This window comes from Oenanthe melanoleuca, chromosome 4 (assembly GCF_029582105.1).
Source record: "Oenanthe melanoleuca isolate GR-GAL-2019-014 chromosome 4, OMel1.0, whole genome shotgun sequence".
NCBI classification, from domain to species: domain Eukaryota; kingdom Metazoa; phylum Chordata; class Aves; order Passeriformes; family Muscicapidae; genus Oenanthe; species Oenanthe melanoleuca.
In genome coordinates this window covers 13562627-13581375 of record NC_079337.1, presented here as the reverse complement: position 1 = coordinate 13581375, position 18749 = coordinate 13562627, and the positions used below count along the sequence as shown (strand labels likewise).

The 18749-nt window shown below is 41.3% G+C and overlaps 1 protein-coding gene and 1 long non-coding RNA gene across 5 annotated transcripts in view; one reads left to right on the top strand and one right to left on the bottom strand.

Moving 5' to 3' along the window:
• The first annotated feature begins 180 nt into the window (after nucleotides 1-180).
• LOC130251983 (uncharacterized) lies at nucleotides 181-14219 on the top strand. The gene is made up of 6 exons (XR_008840281.1): nucleotides 181-276; nucleotides 2602-2678; nucleotides 6116-6415; nucleotides 9463-9607; nucleotides 11674-11751; nucleotides 13914-14219. It is a non-coding gene; the product is annotated as an uncharacterized LOC130251983 (long non-coding RNA).
• Nucleotides 14220-14316: 97 nt separating this feature from the next.
• Nucleotides 14317-18749, bottom strand: part of ZNF827 (zinc finger protein 827) — a 99784-nt gene continuing 95351 nt past the window's right edge. For 3 of the 4 annotated variants that reach the window (XM_056489033.1, XM_056489034.1, XM_056489035.1), the window contains one exon: nucleotides 14317-18467. In XM_056489033.1, coding sequence (XP_056345008.1) covers nucleotides 17660-18467 — 808 coding nt within the window. In that variant the 3' untranslated portion in view covers nucleotides 14317-17659. The remainder of the gene's footprint in view (nucleotides 18468-18749) is intronic. The other variant, XR_008840280.1, reaches the window with a different exon arrangement.

Sequence of the window (18749 nt, the reverse complement as noted above, 5' to 3'; positions counted from 1 at the left end):
AAACTCCTGTGCTGTGCCTTGTTAGCAGTGTCGGAGGGAAAGCGTCTCTTCTTGACCTTGGGCTTACCTTTGCCCTTTACTCCTCTTTCTCTCTCTCATCAAGTCTTAGAAGAAAGCAGGCATCATCCTAGGAAGATGTGGAGGATGGGAAATACAGGGACAAATAACTATACTAAGATGTATCCTGCTTCTTTTCAGGAAAAGGATCAAAGCTGGTTCCCAGACTGTGATGTCAGACCCTCCTCTCACGGACGGAGAAAGACTTCAGCCATCACAGTAAGGTCTATTCTTATTTCGAGAAGCTATCCTAGTATTTCAAAGTAAGCAAAATAATCCATAGAGTTAATTAGGGCGCTAAGAATTTCCTGGCTTCCATCTTTTAGAAGGGATTTCACAATCTGAACCAGAATGGGTATTGAACATGGTTGAAAATGATTGAGGGTCTGCACTGAATGTGTACCTTTATCTGATCAAATCTGGCAATGCTTGCAAAATAAAAGCAAGGAGTAAGTTGCTTGTTTCACCTGAACTCTAAACTGTAAATTGTTTATCTGACTGGACAAAGGCTCTTTAGTGACACCAGAAGCTGCAACAATTAACATGCCTTACAACATCAGAGGCTTAGAGCAGGAACTTTTACTGTTGCTCAAATGCTTGTCTTTTACACCTAGATCTCAGTAAGAAACAGCTGAGTATTTGTATACTTCTTCTGCCAGAAATGTTATCCTGAGCCACCTTTATGCTTGTGGACACTAGGTGGAAAATAATGCCTTGTCAGCGTGGTGGTATTCTCCTTTCCCCCCTGTCACCCTCCAGCACTGACTTCTCTCCTCTATTCATTGGTGGCTTTTCAGAGCACTACAGGTCAATGTGTTAAAAGGTCAGCATGTGTTTCTTAAGCCTGTTATGCTCTGGTGTCCCTCCTCTTCTGAAGTTTAAAGAGAAACTCTGCTGTTCCACTCTTGTAAAATTAGTGGAGAGGACTAATATTGCTGTAATTGCATAATTGAGATCAGATAGATCAGATATTAATTCCAGAACAGCTGGATAAAAAACTGGCTTCTGTCCTACATGCCATGTCAAAAGCATTGCAAGTACATGATATCTGGCAGAGCTCAATCAAGAAAAATAAACAGCAAATGGGAATAGGAATTATGTTGAAAATATAGTTCTTTTTTTTTTATTATTATATTGCATGAATCTTAACAAAATGTCCTACCTGGAAATCCTGACTGCTCTCTGAGGCTGAGACTTTTCATGCCCTTGCTTGATGAACAGAGCAAATTGTGTTTATCCAAACAGGATTTCTTATTTTGAGCTGTGAGTATGATTTGTCTGTCTTCACTGAACAACAGCTGCTAATATCTGGTATTTGCAGGACTCAAAACAAGAAGCTGAAGTCTTGTTCTTAACTTCTGATTTACAGGAGAAGTAGGGAACTAGAAGTAGGTCAAGATCAATAAGCTTTTAGAAACAGTTTCAGTGGAAGTAAAAAAAAACAAAACTTTTTTTGTTGTTTATGAGTGCTACGATGCAGCACTTATAACCTGACTGGTTCTTTTTGTGTGCAATTCCAATACAAACTGATTAGATTTGAAAATTAATGTTTCAGACTTCTGTTCAAATACTGTTGTCCTTCACTTTTCCTTTTCACTGTGCATTAGAATGTGACATTCTTAGAAATGAAGGAGTCTTTAATGTGGGACTCTTTAGTACTGTCATTTCCACACCTGCAACAATGGAGCAGAGCATGGCCACTGCACAAAAAGCCACTGACTGCTGTATTTCTGTACTGACATTTAACAGTTATTTTGAATGATGATGTGTTGAAAGTCCTAGTTTCATGTCTTGCATGATGCATGTGTCTTTCAGTTTAGCTGGAGACACTGCTCCAGACACTCATTTTCACCACACACAATTCCTTCCATGTTAGAAATGCTGCTGCTTTTCCACACCCTGAGGTCAGGAGAGGTCAGCAGTGGAGCATGTGCCTACACGTGATGGAATAAGGTCCTAGAATAAAGGCTGCCTAAGGTTTGTCCTGCTAGGCAGGTCAGTTTTCCATTTTTGGGGTAGTAAACTTCATATGCAGTGAGACAGGAAATTTCAGAGGGGAAGCTGGGATAATTAAAATAATCTTGTTTGGCCCATTGCCAATTCTTTCCTCTCAGAAAACATTGCTGTGGAGACAGGCATAGATCCTGTAAATTAGTCTAGTCGGAATAGCTCTCATCTAACATTTTTGAACATTGAACCTCAGTGAACATCTAACATGCAAGGGCATTTCTGTGGGACAGTTTGAATACTTCTGCTTTCATAATTTTTTTTCCTTATTGAGTGTTCATTGAGATTAAGGCTGGTCTAAGTGGATCCTCAGGTTAGTGTGGTATTTCCCTATGTAGATTACATCACAAAACCACTCCAGAAGAAGATATTTTCATGAGGAAGACCTGTATAAATTACAAAGAAAAAAGATTTTGCCTGGAAAAACTGAAATAGAGATTTAAATACTGCACAGGCTGGATATAATTAAAGCTACTCTTGTTTTTCCGTTTCTAAATCTAGAAGCCATAACATTTTCTTCTCCTGTGCTTAATCTAGAGTGTTTGTAATAAACCACCTTGTCTGCATGCCAAGAGATTGCCACTGAGAGAAACAAATTGCTGCTGATGACAGAGGTAAATCTTGTTATTCTGAACATTGTTCCTCAGGCAGCTTCTTGGTAACTTTGTTTTCCAGATGATTCCTGATTCCTGAAGTGGCAGCGACTCAGAGAGGAAACAGTTGCTCAGAGACTTTTGTGTCGTGACCCTGGTGTATGCCTGGGAGCCTGGCAGCTGGCTAGGAGCATCCAGGAGCCAATCCATAGGTCTCATTCCATCCATCCCCTCGGCAGTACTTATGGAGAGCCCTTAGATGGTGCTGTATGGCAGCGCTCGGCACCTCCGCTGCCTTAGGGATGCCTGTGCCCTACCTCAGGACTAATATTTGGCCATAGTTCAGTCTAAAGAAGGTAAAAAGCAGTCTCTGGGCACTGTTAATTAGGATGAGTAAATTAAATCTGTCAGTAGAGACATATTAAATGTTAAATTCAAACATGGATTTCAATAGCTGCTGTAATTTAATCCTTATAAACTTGAATCATGTCATACTTAAACTTCCATGCCAAACTTATTGCTCTCTGTCTGTTAAACAAAAGGCTTTTAAATAATAGTTAAGGAGTTTTTAAAGGGCATTTGAGAATCATCCTAATGGAAGAATAGTGCTCACCTTGGGAACTTCCTCGTGTAAATATGGGTGTGGTGGTATGGCTTTCAGGTTAAATCTTCCAGGCTGTGAAGCTCTCTTCATTTCTGAAGAACTAGGGATGCAGATTTAGGAATTGGAGTTGTGCTGTCAATTACAATGGGATTGAAATGGAATTTCCTCTAGCAGGATGGGTTTCAAGCCACAAAGTAGATTTTATTTGGAAACCATTGGTTAAATTACTAAAGAGAGTTATTAGACTACTCTCAAATACTGATGGTATCTTTTGTAATAACACAGGAGAGAAATGAGGTGTTGGAAACAAATTGATCTCTGCCCCTTGGAAAAGTGTTATGGACTGTTTTTTCCTAATTTGGGAATATGGCTTTCCTATAGTTTTACTGGGTGCTTATGCACATTCTTGTATTTTGTAAGTGTTTTCCACCTGTTCCTCCAGCTTGAGGGAGTTAAGCCTGGGAATATTCTGCCAAAGCAAATGAAATATGCACATGAAATAGTTCATGTTTTCAGAATGACTTCATTTAGTCATGACTTTTATTTATTTAGAGAGAGAGAAAGAGCTGGTGTCGTTATAGTCTCCACTCTCTCTGCTCTCTTTTTTTATCTCTGAAACTTCCTATAAACCAACTTTTTTTTTTTTTCTTTTGACATTTGAAATGTCCCAGGCTGCATAAACTGAGTGTCTGCTGTGTGTCCCAGTAATTCTCATCCTGTGGTCCCTGTATGCTGTTATTTTAGGTGTATCCTTTGCCATTATGTGGGTTGTTAACATTACCCCGAGTTCTGCTGCCATGTAGGTGGGACCAAGCACTGAGATTTTCTTTCTTGTGAGTTGAGAAAGAAACTCTGGCTTGAAAACACTGACAAGTTACTGGGTGGTGATTTGTAGCCTAAAGCTGGTGGCTATAAATTCTCACCTGTGAAAAGAGAATCTTGTAGCTCTGCACAATATGTTCGTCCAGCTGCAGCTGAATTTCTGCTCTGTTAATATCCTTAAGCAGCTACAGCAATGTGTCACACTGGTCTGGCATTTTGCATCCCCAAAGCTCTGCTCAAATATTTGAACTTAGTGAGGCACTCCACTGAGCTGAGAGGGAGGCCAGGGTCACTACAGCTTTACAGAAAAAGAAACAGCACCTGGGAGGTTAAAGCAACTTTCCCTCACCATGCAGCAAGTCAATGGTGCAGCTGGAATTACAGCTCAGGAGGTTCCTGGCTCGTGCTACACCACGCTGTGGAGAAAGGTCATTTCCCAAAATAGTGCAGAAGGTTTGTTATTGATAATATGGCAACAAAGGGCTCTAGATGTATTAATAGGTCACTGTGTGCCAACCTTACTTTTACATAATTTAGCAACCTTGCAAAACAGGCTACATCATATTTTTCTGCAGCAGTATCACTTTCACAGTTACTTTTGTCTGCTATACTCTGGATAGGTATTTTTATTTTGGATCTTCTAACACAGTTTTATTTAAAGTAAATGGGGACATTTACAAAGTAGGCATGGAAAGCCTCCTGATTAGCTGCCACATTAAACTGTAATATCCAGCTCACCTTTCAGGTCAGCACAGCTTCTCTGCCCCTTGAAAGCTGCAGAGCAGAGCTCTGTCTGCCTGAGGAGAGCAGAGAGGTGACAGAGGATTTTGGTGGCAGTCACACCTGGCAGTGCAGGAGCTGTGGTACAAGGATGGGAGCCCACGGGGCTGCCAGTTTGGTGATGGCCTTAGGCCTGCCAGAGAGGCAGGCAAACCCCATCCCCCCTCAGTGGGACCGGGTAGAGGGTGCTGATGCTTGTGAAGGGGTTTTCATTGAGATTTGGTCCCAGCTGTTCCTCAAATGTCCTTGGGGATGGGGTATTTGGTACCTGTAGATTTTTATTTCAATTTGCCTTTTATAAAATGCTGTCGATCCCCTTTGAACTCTTTTACTTCAGCAGTGTACTGAAGGATTTTGTTTCTTCTCAAAATGAATTATTTGACCTGCTAGGTTATTCAGCAAATTCAAAAGTACTATGTAGGAAACAATCTTATTTTTTCACCAAGCACCCAGATCTATGCATTTGCAATTGAAAGAACAACAAAATGATATTTTGCCTTAGTCAAGTCTGACGAATTGCAGTGAATAATGGTGGGAAGAATGATATTCACAAAGCAAATAGATATTGAATCCATTTATTCCATCTCATTATGGTTTGAGTTTGGATGAAGAGTCTCCAAACAAGGAAACACCAGGGAAAGAAATGTGGAAGCCAAAATGTGTAAGGAAAGTTAAGCAGAGCACTACAGCATCCAGAGATGGCAGTGATGCTGTTCTCTCATCTTCATGTCTGTGGATATATGGATTTGAATTAACAGAGCAATGTGAGCTTTATGTGCTGCATTTGCTTTTTAATGCTTGTTGGTTGAAGTAATTGGATCTATTGCTGTGGGCATTGGGAATGCCAGCTTGGCTCTTACTGTCACTGACTTGTGAATATGACCTTCTGGAGGTCAAACCACTGGAGAGCTCGCTGTGTTTCATTCTCAGAGGTACCAGTCATCATAGTCACTGCTTTGAAAAAGCAATGTTGATGTTCCCTGCCTTTATCTAGTTTGTTGTTTGTGCTGAACTGTGGTGTGTTTTGTTTTGTTCTTGTTTTGCTAACTTGTCTCTTTAACTATGGATTCCGAGTTTTTGAAGTTTGGTTGATTTTTTTTTTCCCCTGTGTGTGTGTGTTTTGGTTTGGTTTTTTTAAACCACAATGGAGTTTTCACAACCGAAACTCATTGATCAGAGATTGAATTGTAAATGTTAGTGGTTTGGAGTGTTGTTTGGTACTTGGCTGGACATCCTGCTTTCATTCTTCCAGATGATGAAGTCAGCCTGATGTAGTCAAGCAGTGCCACAAAGGAAAAAGTGTACATTTTCTGAGAGAGACAAAAAAGCCCTTCTTGTGACTGAGGCCAAATGATTCATAGTAAATGCTAATGGAGACATAATTTCAGCATTGACTACATCTGCCTTCCCTACTTGGGAACTCAAGAGAGACCTGAGTGAAACATCCTATAAAAAAAGAGACAAATGATTTCTCTGGAGTGTTCCAGTTCATGCTTCTGGTCTGGAGCATGCTTGAGTTCTTGTGGCAAAAAATGGAGGTTTCAAGGTATGTGTGGTTTGTATTTTCTGCCATCAGAGGGTTTCGTGGTTCTTCATGGTATGAATCCTTTCCAGGAGCTTGAGGATTTGCTGTCAGTCCTCAACTTTCCTTGTACAAACCTGTCAAAATGCACAGGATTCAAGCACCAAGCATGGTATGAAACAACCCATAGATTTTGTGGTCCATCACTGGATTGGCTGGACTTAGGCAATCTAATCACCAGTGCCATGATTGCTTTGCTCTATCGTAAAATTCCTGGATGGTTCACTTGGGGATAATTTTGCTTCCTCAGAGCATCTTTATTTCTCCCTAAAAACTCACCAGGATATAACTATCATGTTCCCCCTATCAAAGATTCTGTTTTAGCTGATTTAAATATGTTTTTTCCCAGTCTTTAGCCTTCTTGCCCCACACTACTCCTTAAAAATGCTCACATTACCATCTGAAATTTGCGTCTGCTGTAAGAATTCTGTTTGGGACTGTGGTGCGCTTACTCTGTCTAGGTAGCAGTGTTGTTTTTTTGGAGTTAGGAGAGTTTAGGCCTCCTTAAAACTGAACTCCTGCTTACAATGGATTTGAGTATTTTTATGTCTTGCTAGAGAGCCTTATTTTTTTTGTGCTGCTCTGTGGCTTGATCGGGGCAAGCAGCACGTTGTATATCTGCCTGCACTTGTTTGGACTTGATGCTGTGCCCTGGGTGTTGTACTCAGATTTACAGCTGAGGTAAAAAGAACAACCACTTGTTACCATCTTTTCTTCCCACTCCTCAATGTGTCAAACTGCTCCACAGTCCTTTGGAAGCCTATTGGTCTACTTGGAACCAGGGGAAAAAAATGGTGAGCAGAGTTATGAATCAATTGTTCAGGTCTCATTTCCTTCAGGGTTCTGCATTTCTGACTCTTTTTGGCAAGGATTGCACTGCTTTGCAATGGGCAAGAGCTACTGAGAATATAAAATGTTTTGTTGCTGGGGAAGAAGCAGGGCTGGGAAAATTAGGAGTCCCAGCTGTTGTGTAAATAGCTTTAAGGGCATAACTTTTTTTTGAAGAGGCCTGTTTGTGGTTAAGACATTCAAGGTATTCTCTTAGTCAGGAAACCGGTTTTCTATAGCCCAAATAGATGAAAATGGATTAAAATCCATTTGGATCATCTCACAATACCTTTTTTGGTTTTTTTATTATTTTTTTTTTTCCTGGATATCTTTTGTTTATGTGGTATGGCCTTGCTAAAACTATCCATTCCTCAAGACTTCTTTCTGCTCATATTTTCAGATTCTTATGAAGGTGTATTGTATAATTCACGCAGTGAATTGTATTGTGTATTGTTCTCCTTTTCCTTATTTCTCCCTTTAGATGGAGAGCTGCTATAGCTGGGGTGAAATCCATGCTACCTTTAGTTACTAAGGGCAGAGTCCCATTTTTGCAAAGCACTTCTCTTTCATTTCTTTCCACTCTGTATCTTTGCATCTCTGTCTTGTGGCTTGTTTGGCAAAGGCTGACAGATCCCTTTCTAGCCTGACAGGGCAATGCTGGCAGAGGCACCTCACAGGTGCAGCCCTCTTCACCACTGTTAGATGAGAGAAAATGCATTTTTCATCTGGAGTTAGAAAATTATCCACACTGTAGTCCCTTGTCCAAAATTCTGGCTGTTTCTCTTCAAGAGATGCTGAAGTTATATCATGCATCTGATTGGCTGATGCCATAGTATGGAGCTTTTATTTATAGATCTGTATAAATAAAATCAATCTTCCTCTACAAACTGTCAAATTGTATTTCCCAAAAGCTGAGGAATCTGCAGTCCATTAAATCTGGAGGTAATGAATGAGCCCAACTCTCTAGAAACAGCAACTTTTGTTCAGAAAGACTGGTTTGTTTTAATCTGGCTGCTGACATGAGTTGTCTACAGTTTTTTCCTGAAAAAAAATGAAAATACAGGTTTTGATGTGTTGAAAAAGTTGCTGCACTGTGATATTTAGTCTAATTATGTTCATTCACATTTTGAATTAAAGAGATCCTGAATAGTTGAAGGTGTATGTGATATGAGCACAGACAAACGAAGATGTGCAGGCAAGGGGTTAGGAAGGGGAATTACTTAAAGAAGGTGTTCCTCTTCTGACATTATTTGTGCAAGGAAGAGGGTAGATCATTGGCTGCAGGTGCCCTGAGCAGTTGGCATAGCTGGCTGCTGTTCACCTTTTTGGAATGTGGGTTTGAATTACAGTGTTTGATCATTATCAGGAGAAATGAACCACATTTTCAACTGAAGTACCTCGAGGTTAACTCCCATGCCTTATAAATTAAGGAAAAGCCAGTTGCTTGTCTTTATGGCCAGCCTATGAGACATGGAGGATGCATTACCCATTTCCTAGTTAAGCTGCATTAATTTGTTTTTTGACACCTCTCATGTCCAAAACAACCTGCAGGCTCTGTCAGGGCACAGCCATATTGAGCTTACTGGTGAGAAAAGTTTGGTTTCAGGACTCTCTGACAGGTCTTTGATTGGAATCTCAAAACTCCTGCCTCTCCATTCCTGGGGAGTTTTATTGCCAATCTCAGCTCCTCCCTGTAATGAGCTGAAGACTGGATGGGCTTTGGCACATGCTTGATTGTCCATTAGCAAGACAAACTGTTCTAATTGCCAAGAACTCCACAGGATACATTGGGCTGGGCAGATGGATGGTGTGAGGACAGACTGCTGTCTGTCAGTCTTCTGTTGCCTCTGCCCAGTGTCCCAGATTGCCTGCTGGAGCCAAAGAGGGTGAGACTTTCCCTCTGCACTTAGCAGCAGTCTCTGTCTGAAGGTTTCCCTGTGTTCTCTCACCTTAGTGGGAGATCTTCAAAGACCTTTGAAAAGAGGTGGGAGGATACCTTTCCTTGAGGGTATCTTTCTTTGCTGGCTGTCCTCTTAGCCAGGAAGGAAAGAGTAAACAAGGATAGCATCAGAATTCAAGTTGAATGCATCCTTGGGATGGTGTAAGATGTCAGCTTTCTCTTGTCTTGACTGACAATATTAAATGTGTTCTTGGGTAAGTGCTTTTTCCTTTTTTGTTTATGGGAAAAGAGCCTTCAGAAAGCTTGTGATGAGATGTGAGGGACTTGGCGGTCTTAGATTGGAAGCAAGATAATTGATTTGAGTTTGTTATGACACTGCAACTTATTACAACAAGCAGTCTGCCCTGTGCAAGAGTAGAGCAAGAGGAGACCAGGTATGTGCCCTTCTGCTGGGGTAGAAGTTCTCTGGCTTTCAGTGTTTGCACAGTGAATTCAATGTCAACAAATGTACAGACAGCAGATCTCAGAGGAGTCAGAGGTAAATAGCCTGGATTTTTGAGGTTTCTAGAAAGAGCTGCAGAGCTCAGGGATTTCTTCTGAGTTTTTGGCCTGTCATGAACTGGCAGATGACATGGGAGGAGGCAGTCCCTGGTCATTTGGCAGTGCCAAGAGCAAGCTTTGAACCATGCAAGCTTCTGGCCAGTAGAAAACCATTCCCACAAGACATTTCAGAGTCCTGACCTCTCAGCTGCCAGTGACAGTTTTGGGTGATATTTTTATGTATATCTTTCACTACTATTGAGTTGTCTCAGTTTCTCTCTTAGACTACCCCAAGAAACTAAAGATGTTCAGTGGGAAACACATTTTCTGAACAGTGCAAAACCATACCCCATCCATTTTCTTTTGGCTCTCTAAATGTGGAGGATTCTTAAAGTCTCTACCACCAAATAAGAGCCTGAATCTTGACAAGCTATTGATTAGGTGACAGAAAAAACTAATGACAACTCATGTGACTTGGGCTGAACAGCAAATTGAGTTGAGTGCAGTTATTAGTTTTAACAGACTAGCCACAGGACAGTAAGTGTGAAGATGGGGAAGAAGACTGGCCTGGCTGAACAGGGAGCTTTTGGTGAACTCAGGAAAGAAAAATAATTTCTGACCTTTGGGAGAAGGGGCAGGCAACTGAGAAAAAGTACAAGGATGTCATTAGGTCATATAGGGAGAAAATCAGAGAGGTGAAAGCTCAGCTGCAACTCAATCTGGCCTTTCCTGTGAAAGATACTGAAAAAGTGTCTTAATAAATTCATAAATAACAAAAGGAGGGCCTTAGAAGTTTTTTCCAATCTTAGTGATTATAGGATTCTATGAAATACATTTATCCTTGAAACATGATACCCTCATTTTTGTGAAGTGCTTAAATTCACCCTTAGTTATATTTTCCTGGTTGGAGTCACTGAAGGACTGAATTTTCTGGCTCTGACTTAGAGAAATCTGTCACTTTGAGTAGGAATGAAACTTGACTGATGGAATCTTATCACAGTATCACCATATAAATGGATCTTATTTATTTTTAATTGAAATGTCAACTTAAAAGATGCAGTGCATATTTTTAAATCACACTGACATTATATTTAGAGCTTTTCATTAAGTTCTGGGTATGCAGACCCATTAAAAATAGGGAGCTAAGTATAAAAACATGAAGTCTTAATGCTTGCTTACTAAATATTCAGTGTGCAAGTGGGCATTGCTCTGGTAACACCTGTGAATAGAGCTATTCTGGTGCATTTAAAAAGTGTCACTTGCATGAGTGACAGCCACCAATGTATTCATATTATTTCAGAGTCCTGCTGATGGAAGGAGCTTTCCTACAGCTATTTATCTTTACTTTTTACATTCCCATCCCATTTAAAATGTTTTTCTCAGTTTCAGGAAAGAAAGATCCAGTGATTTTTATTGCTAAAACAAGCACTGCTGCTAACTGTGTTGGAATGCAATTGCACACCATGTACTGGAAGTCTGGATACCAAGGAAGTGTTAATCCCTGCAGTCGAGGAATACCAGACAGGGATAGTTTGTCTTAATTTATTTTGCTGGTTCTAGCCCTGAGCAGGGCCTAGACCAGGCTCATGTGGTAATTTGTGGCAACTTGACGCAGTGAGAGCAAACTGGGAGAAACCTGCTCCTCTTCATTAATGCAGCCTTGCATCTATGGCTCCAAAGTGCTACTCACCCATGTGTGAGCACCTTACTTAGGGCTTTAACCCTCCCAACTGGCTTCTTGGTAAATCTCTTAAAAAACAAATTCCTTGGCCTGGCGTGTGAATGAACATTCCAGGCTTAAAAAGCAGGGAAGGAATCAAGAAAGTATTTGATGCTTTGTTGACCAGCCAGGAAGCAGGGCCTATTTTTGATTTTGGTCACTTTAGGCTGTGCTGCAAACATTGGCATGAAGGTCTAGGGGCTCAGCAAGAGAACATTTTTCTCCTCTTTATTTAAACAGGCACATTCCCAGAAGAGTAACAATCCAAAGTTTACACTTCCAGTGAAATGCTGTCTGAGATGTGCTGGAAAAAGAAAGGTATGTGATAGAAAGTAGAGGTCTGAAAAGTAAAGTAGAGCAGAACTAAATGCAAACAGAAGAGGAAGGTCTACTACTTGAAGTATTTTCTTATTAACTATAGCCTAAACTGGAAAAAGAATGGTGGAGTGAGTTGACTTTTTTTTTAGAGTTGTGCCATATGTTGATTTTAATCATGATTAAGGTGGAGGGAAATGAAACAATTACAAAGAAAAACAAAGCAAAACCAAGCATGGAAAGCTCTTCCCCATTATAAATAGGGAAATAGGCTGCCATAGGATGCAAAACTATGGCAGTGTCATACTATCACCTGATGCTCTGCACTTCTGTACAGATGCTGGGTTTTTTGGGGGGGAATGCTTTTTCTCTTTCTTTTTTTTTTTTTTTCTTGACCTAATGAAACATTTCCAGTCAGTGTGTTCCCTTACCCCTGCTGCTGCTGAGTTCCAGCTCTAAGTTTCCTCCCTTTCCTTGTCATATATGTAAATCAAACCTCTGCCAGGTTGGTCAAAGGCAGGTGGAAGCCCAACAACTGCATTCCTGATGTAGTGCCTGGCATCCACTGGATGGCTTTCTAGGGTATGTTCCAAAGAGCTCTGCAAGGAGTCCAGCTGGTAAAATCTCAGTATTTGGTTAAAATGAAACCTGTGTATTCAGTCAAGGTGTGCCCCCATCCCTTTTCCAAGGACTCTGCTGGACACTGAGGCACTGGCTGCCCCATGTTCAAGGTCAGCTGTCAGTTCAGGGATTTTTTTCATTGCATCTCAGGGAGTTTTTAAAACTTTGCTGCAAGAGAAGATGCCTTTTTCTTTTCCAGACTCCTTGAGCACTCTGTGCTGGGAAGATGAAGTTCCATTTGCTGCAGCTCCACAGACAATGTGGTGGCTGGCAGACTCCAGGCAGGAGTGATTGCCCTGGTGTTTTATTAGCTCCCAGAAAATATATAGCAGGGAAAGAGGCCATGCAGGCTCCAGCACGGTCTGCCTGAGCTCTGACCCCTCGGGCAAGAGGCTACATTGCTTTTACAGCCAGCACTTAACCTTGCTGCTGAGACTTGTCAACAAGGAGGCCAATTAGCAGCAGATAAGATGGTGGATGATATAATGCAGATGTCTGCCTGTTAGGAGCATAACTGATGTATTTTTAACTCAGCAAGGATCTTAAAACACAGCTCTGCATAAATGATGCCATCCCCTCCACTGTAAAAAAGCCCTCCTGACAGTGAAGTGTTACAGAAAATTGTAGGTTTTAGTTTGGTTTGCCTTTTTTCATTCCTGTAAATCCTCTCTTAAAGCCTTGTTCTGCTAGGCTTATGATGACTATGGCATGTGTAGGATTTTTAAGAAATAACTATGAAAAGATAGCAATTTTATTTTTAAAATAAAGATTAAAAATGTACATAGATTCAGAGTGGAAACAGGGCACTTCTGTTTTCCTGAATGAGTCAGTACACAACTGGAGGTGTTTTCTATAATCAGACATGGACATTGGAATATTATCAGAAAACACAGACTAGGGAAAGTTAATTGATTAAAATCATGCAGGTCTGCAAGGCTGTTACAGCCACCTGCTGCAAAGGGCAGGGGCTCTTTATCACATCTCAGCATGTCACACTCATACCCCTATATGGGTGAACACAGGGGTTTTCTGTCAGACTAAAGCTTCAGGGGCTGATGGCAGGCAGTTTATGTTTTGACTGAGACTGGGCCTGATCTTTAGGACAAAAGCTTATTATAAATGACTCAAGGGCTGGAGTTTCTATAAGATTTGCACTTAACTGCTAGCTGACTACTCAGGCAGTCAGGGTAATTCAGTAAGATAACTCAGCCCCCTCCCAGCTTCTTTTTAGTAATTCTGCAGTCTGGTTTTGGTGATTAAGAACTTACTTAAACAATTAAGGCACTTCTTCATAAAGTCACGGAATGGTTTGCAATGGAAGTGACCTTAAAGTCATCCGGTTCCAACCCTCCTGCCACAGGGACACCTTCCACTGGACCAGATTGCTCAGTCCCCTCCAGGCTGGCCTTGAACATTTACAGGGACGGGGCATCCACAGCTGCTCTGGGCATGATTTACATGATTGCCTTTTAATTGCTAGGATAACTATTTATGTGTAGTGCAAAAAGCTCCACAGAGAGTATCACTGTATGTTTCTATTACAGATACAGTGTGGGTGGGAAGAGAGAGAGACACCACATCTTCTTGAGAGACACCATGACTTACCAACTCTGCGTCAAAGCTTTTCCTTCACCTAAGGAGTCAGCAGCAGAAGAGGAGCAAGGAAGGTGAATTCCAACACCCAGCACCATGTACAAGGTACAAGAGTGAAGTCCTGGAGCTGCCCTAGGACTATTTGCTGTATTTCTTCATCAGGAGTGAGAGCCAGAGCTTTCCTTTTCAATTTCAAAATTGAAGATTAATATAATTGATAAGAAAAAAAGGCAGATGTTATCTTCTTGACTTGTAAGAAAATTCTTTCCCCCTCCCTCCCAATCACCTCTAAATTAGAGTTGATATTTAAGGTGAAAAAAAGAAAGGAAGGAAAAACCAAAAGAAACCAGAATATATAGCCAACCTTTTTAATTAGAGTATATTGTACTTCCAAACTGGATACACTAGAAATTGGCAATGCAACATAAGATGCAAAGAAATATACCAGTTACTGTCAAAATGACCCTGTACAGCCTTATAATGCAAAAAGCTTTATACAATACAAATTTTTATTAATGTACACAAACCTTGACAGAATGATATTTGAACATAATACAACAAGTAAAAAAAAAAAAAAAAAAAAAATGGAAGAAAGAAAAAAGTGCTGAGAACTTCTTCAACTGAATTACTGAATGGAAAAAAACACGCCAGCTTTCGTTAAAGAATGCATAGTGAAAACCAGTATGAAATTACCTTTATGGTGGAGGGAATTTATCAGAACTGTTGGTCATTAATCAGTAGGGGGAACCTCTGGAGATCATTCCTGTCTTTAGTCTTGAACTGCAAACAAATTATTTTAATATGCAAAAGCTCTGATAAATAGTGTATTTTTTTTTTCCTTAAAAAAATAAAAACCTCCTAACACACTTTTCCTTACAGAGAAAACTTCTATAACTTGCCAGAAAGAATGAATTTATCCTTTCCAAAGTGCTAGACAAATTTCCCAGGTACACTAAACATTGCCAGGTCAGATACTGGTGCAGTGGAACGTGATCAGAACACATGGTGGTTACATGTGTGCAGCTCATTCTTGGAAGTTCCAGCCCCATTTGAACTGCCATTTGGTTTAGATACACTGCCCTACTATTACAACATTCCTCCTTCTTCTTCCTCCTGGACAGATGTATTTACCTGTAGTTGGTGTGGAAAACAAGCTTTTTGATTTGGGAGTGGTTGGTTTTCTGTGCTGTGGTCAGAGATGCCCATGTGGAGTATGTTTTACAGAACTGGCAGAGCTGCTGGATACAGATTGCAGATTTCATGCTGTCAAGATAGTAACTATTTTATGCTCTGGGTACTTAACAACACAGTATTTTCTATTTTGTCTGTTCTCCCAGGGAGGTGTGAGCAGGAGCTCTGATGGAGTAAAGCCTGGTGAGCAGGGGCCTGAGTTAGGTAAGTTGTTTACAAAGGTTCACATGCAGTTTGGAGCTGATGGGTCTTCTTTGCTGCATAGGCAGAACCGCCAAGAGCTCATTAGAACCAAAACTGTCTGCTGGAATGTAAACAAATGGTGAGACTTCTCTTTCCTGTAATTAATAATGCCAAATAATAGCCTGCTATGATTTTGGATATTTCCCCCTTGTAACTAGCTTCCAGTATGATAACAGGAGTGTGCAGATTAGGATGTCCTCCACAAACAGGAAGAATTTGGTCATGACCGCTTGGCCATCTCGGTACAAAACTGAGAATGTTTGGCCACCTCAGTACAAAATAAATGTAGGAATCTTGCAAATAGGTTAAAGTGATGCAAGTTTTGCATCCAGAAAGTCTTTGTACACAAGCTTCATTTAAGAACTAATGGAGACTGAGTTACATTTTTACTTGTCCATATGGCTAAGAGCCCTTGTGAACAAGAAATGCTTTCCTGAACCGGGTCGTTGCTCCTGCTGTCACAAACAAGGGGTGGTTGGATCCTCCCATCCCACAACAACCTGCACAGGAAGTTCCTTCAGGACAGCACAAGGGTGGGTAGTCAGCATGAAAGATGTGACTCAGGGCACCTCCTACAGTGGCTTAGCCAAGGGACAGAGAAGGGACTGTGGCAAAAGCTAGGTCAGACACTTCTAATGGCTGGGAAAAGACAGCCAGATCCAAATCCAAGAGACACCATGGAAAACAATAATTCAGTATGAAGGCATTCCTGTACGTCACGTCATCATTTTGAACTGCTTCACATTTTATACTTCCAATTGTAAAACAGAGTGCTTTTAATCCCAATCTTTCTTCCCACATATTAAATTGTCTAAGGAACAGAAATCAATTAACAGTCAGTTAGCTTCTCTTGCATTAATATCACTCTTGGCATTTTGAGATTAAAGGTTATACAACCAATCTGCATTTGCTTCTTCCTGCAATAAAGTGCTACATATAATATGTCATTTTAATGACCACAAGTAGGAGCATTAAATAAGTACAAAGTTAACTTCCTAGCAGGACACACTATCTGCCATCAACAGAAAGGAATAAAGTATTACTGATGACATGGAGGGGAGCGAGAGGACCGTCAAATTTGCAAGTACAATTGAAATAGTGAGGGTATAAAAGAGAACTTTATGGTTCCAAAAGCATCTTTTTATAGCTTTATATTTCAAAGAAGTTACTGGTACCTTTTCAAATAAACAGTCTTATTAACTTCAGCCCACAATTTTTTTTTCTTTTTTTTTCTTTTTTTTTTTTTTTTTTTTGCAAGTGAGAAACAAACTAGTGCAAGACTAAAGCACTGTGCAAAACTGCCTTTTTTTTTAGTCTGAGTATTTATACCCAGAATTTACCATATGCTTTTTTAAATCCCCTTGTTGGATTTTTTTTCCACCATAGAATTCTAGTTATACAAGTTGTTCCTGCAAACTAAAAGGTAACCACTGCATGATACAGTATATATATAATATTTATATGCCCTTTTAAAACAAAAGATGTACACTGTGGCCCAGAGGCAGGTGTTTGTCACACCTGTGTGAGAGCTGAGAATTGGACCTGCTGTGTGGTTGTACACACTGCATGTGTGTGTGTGGACATACACACTCTTCATTGCTCTCATCCTGCAGTACTGAAAACAACTTTTTTTCCTCATCAGTTCTACCCCAAATCCTCAAACCCTGACAACTGAATACAAGGCATCAAACAACTAAAGGAAGCTGCAAACAGCATTGAAATAATACACCAGTTCTCCCCTTGCCCCACCCCAAACATTGCTCCTACAGCTCCACAGTTCAGGGGGAGGCAGGGGGAAGGCAGGGAGCGAGTGTGTGAAAAGGGAAAAAGAAGGATGATTAAATAAGCCAGTCTAAGGGATGTGCAAAAGCAATGTCATGGCACACTACAGGCAGCCTCTCTTCCACACACCCGCACGCACACAAAGCCCAAAAATAAAATGCATCAATATGTCATCTTACAAGTGCTGATTGCCAATAAGGACACTCTTTTTTTTTTTTTTTCAGCTTAACAAGACAAAATAGTTTCTTAGATAAGAGTACTGGGAACATGCCTCTGAAGGTAGAAGTATGCAGTAGGTCACCTCTTGGAGATTTAATAAAGCAGCTTTCATTTCAATGCAATAAGTATACACACAGAGCCATTTGCTAAACCTTACTAATGATATAGTACAAGTGTTCGTTACCTCTTGGGGCTACGTTTTGCAGCAATGTATAACCTGCTGGGTTTGTTGGGGGATTTTTGGTACAGAATGCAACTGCCCTCAGACAGTTTCTGCCCTTTCTGTTAGTCCAAGGTAGGCAAGGAAGGAGTGTTTAGGTGAAGAGGCACCTCCCGGTGCAGTCTGAGGTCTGGGTGGATGGAATGTGAGATCGTAGTGGTTTTTGGGGAAAAACATTGTTAAAGGAATAAGGTGGGCAAACTCTGAGTTCCAGTACTTATCAAAGCACAGGGAAGTGCCGTTGATGGCCAAGGCTTTCACCGCCAAGCTGGGCTCTGCCCTGCTGCCATGCGCAGCTGACATAGCTACTGTCTGCAGAGCCTGGGAGGCAGACATAACTGAGAGGGGTGACAGAAGGTTCCTGGAGCTGTTCACTGGGAGCAGCGGACTGGCTTCCTTGGAGGTTGAGTACTGGCCCTTCTTCTCCTCTTCAGAGCAGTCCCCATTCTGGTGCTTCTTCACATGGCGGCTGAAGACAAAAGGGTGGGTAGTCTTGAACAGGCACTCGTCGCAGCTGAAGGTCTGGCGGGGAGCGTGCTTCAGTTTCTTGTGCAAGTTGAGATTGTCTTTGCGTTTGCAGCTGTAGCTGCACTGGTCACAGTGAAAAGGGCGCTCGCCGGTGTGGACGCGCACGTGCTCGATCAGCTTGTTGGCCGTCTTGGACAGGTAGCCACACTGGTCACACTTGTAATGGTTGCCAAGGCGGTGCTCTCGGATGTGCATCTCTAGCTCCAGCTGGTTGGCTTTCACTGTCTGGCAGATCCGACACTTGTACTCCATCTTGTAGTGAGTCTTCAGGTGGCACTCCATGGCTGCAGGGCGGTTCGTGGAGTAGATGCAGAATGGGCACCTGGCAACACAGCAAGGAAGGGCAGGGACAAAGAAAAGAGGAGTCAGTCAGGTGGCAAACCTGCGTTCCTGCTTTAACCCTGGCACTCAGCCCCTTTCTGACCTACTAAGGAGGAGAAAAAGGCACTCAGTTCTCCCTGTGAAACTTCTTTCCAATACTTGGTTCACCTTGACATATCTCTACTTAGAGGAGGTTTGCCCATTTAATGGCATGCCTAGGAAAACACTGATTCACTCTGAAGGAGCATCCCTTTAATCTTCTGGCTTACCTTGATGGGGTCTT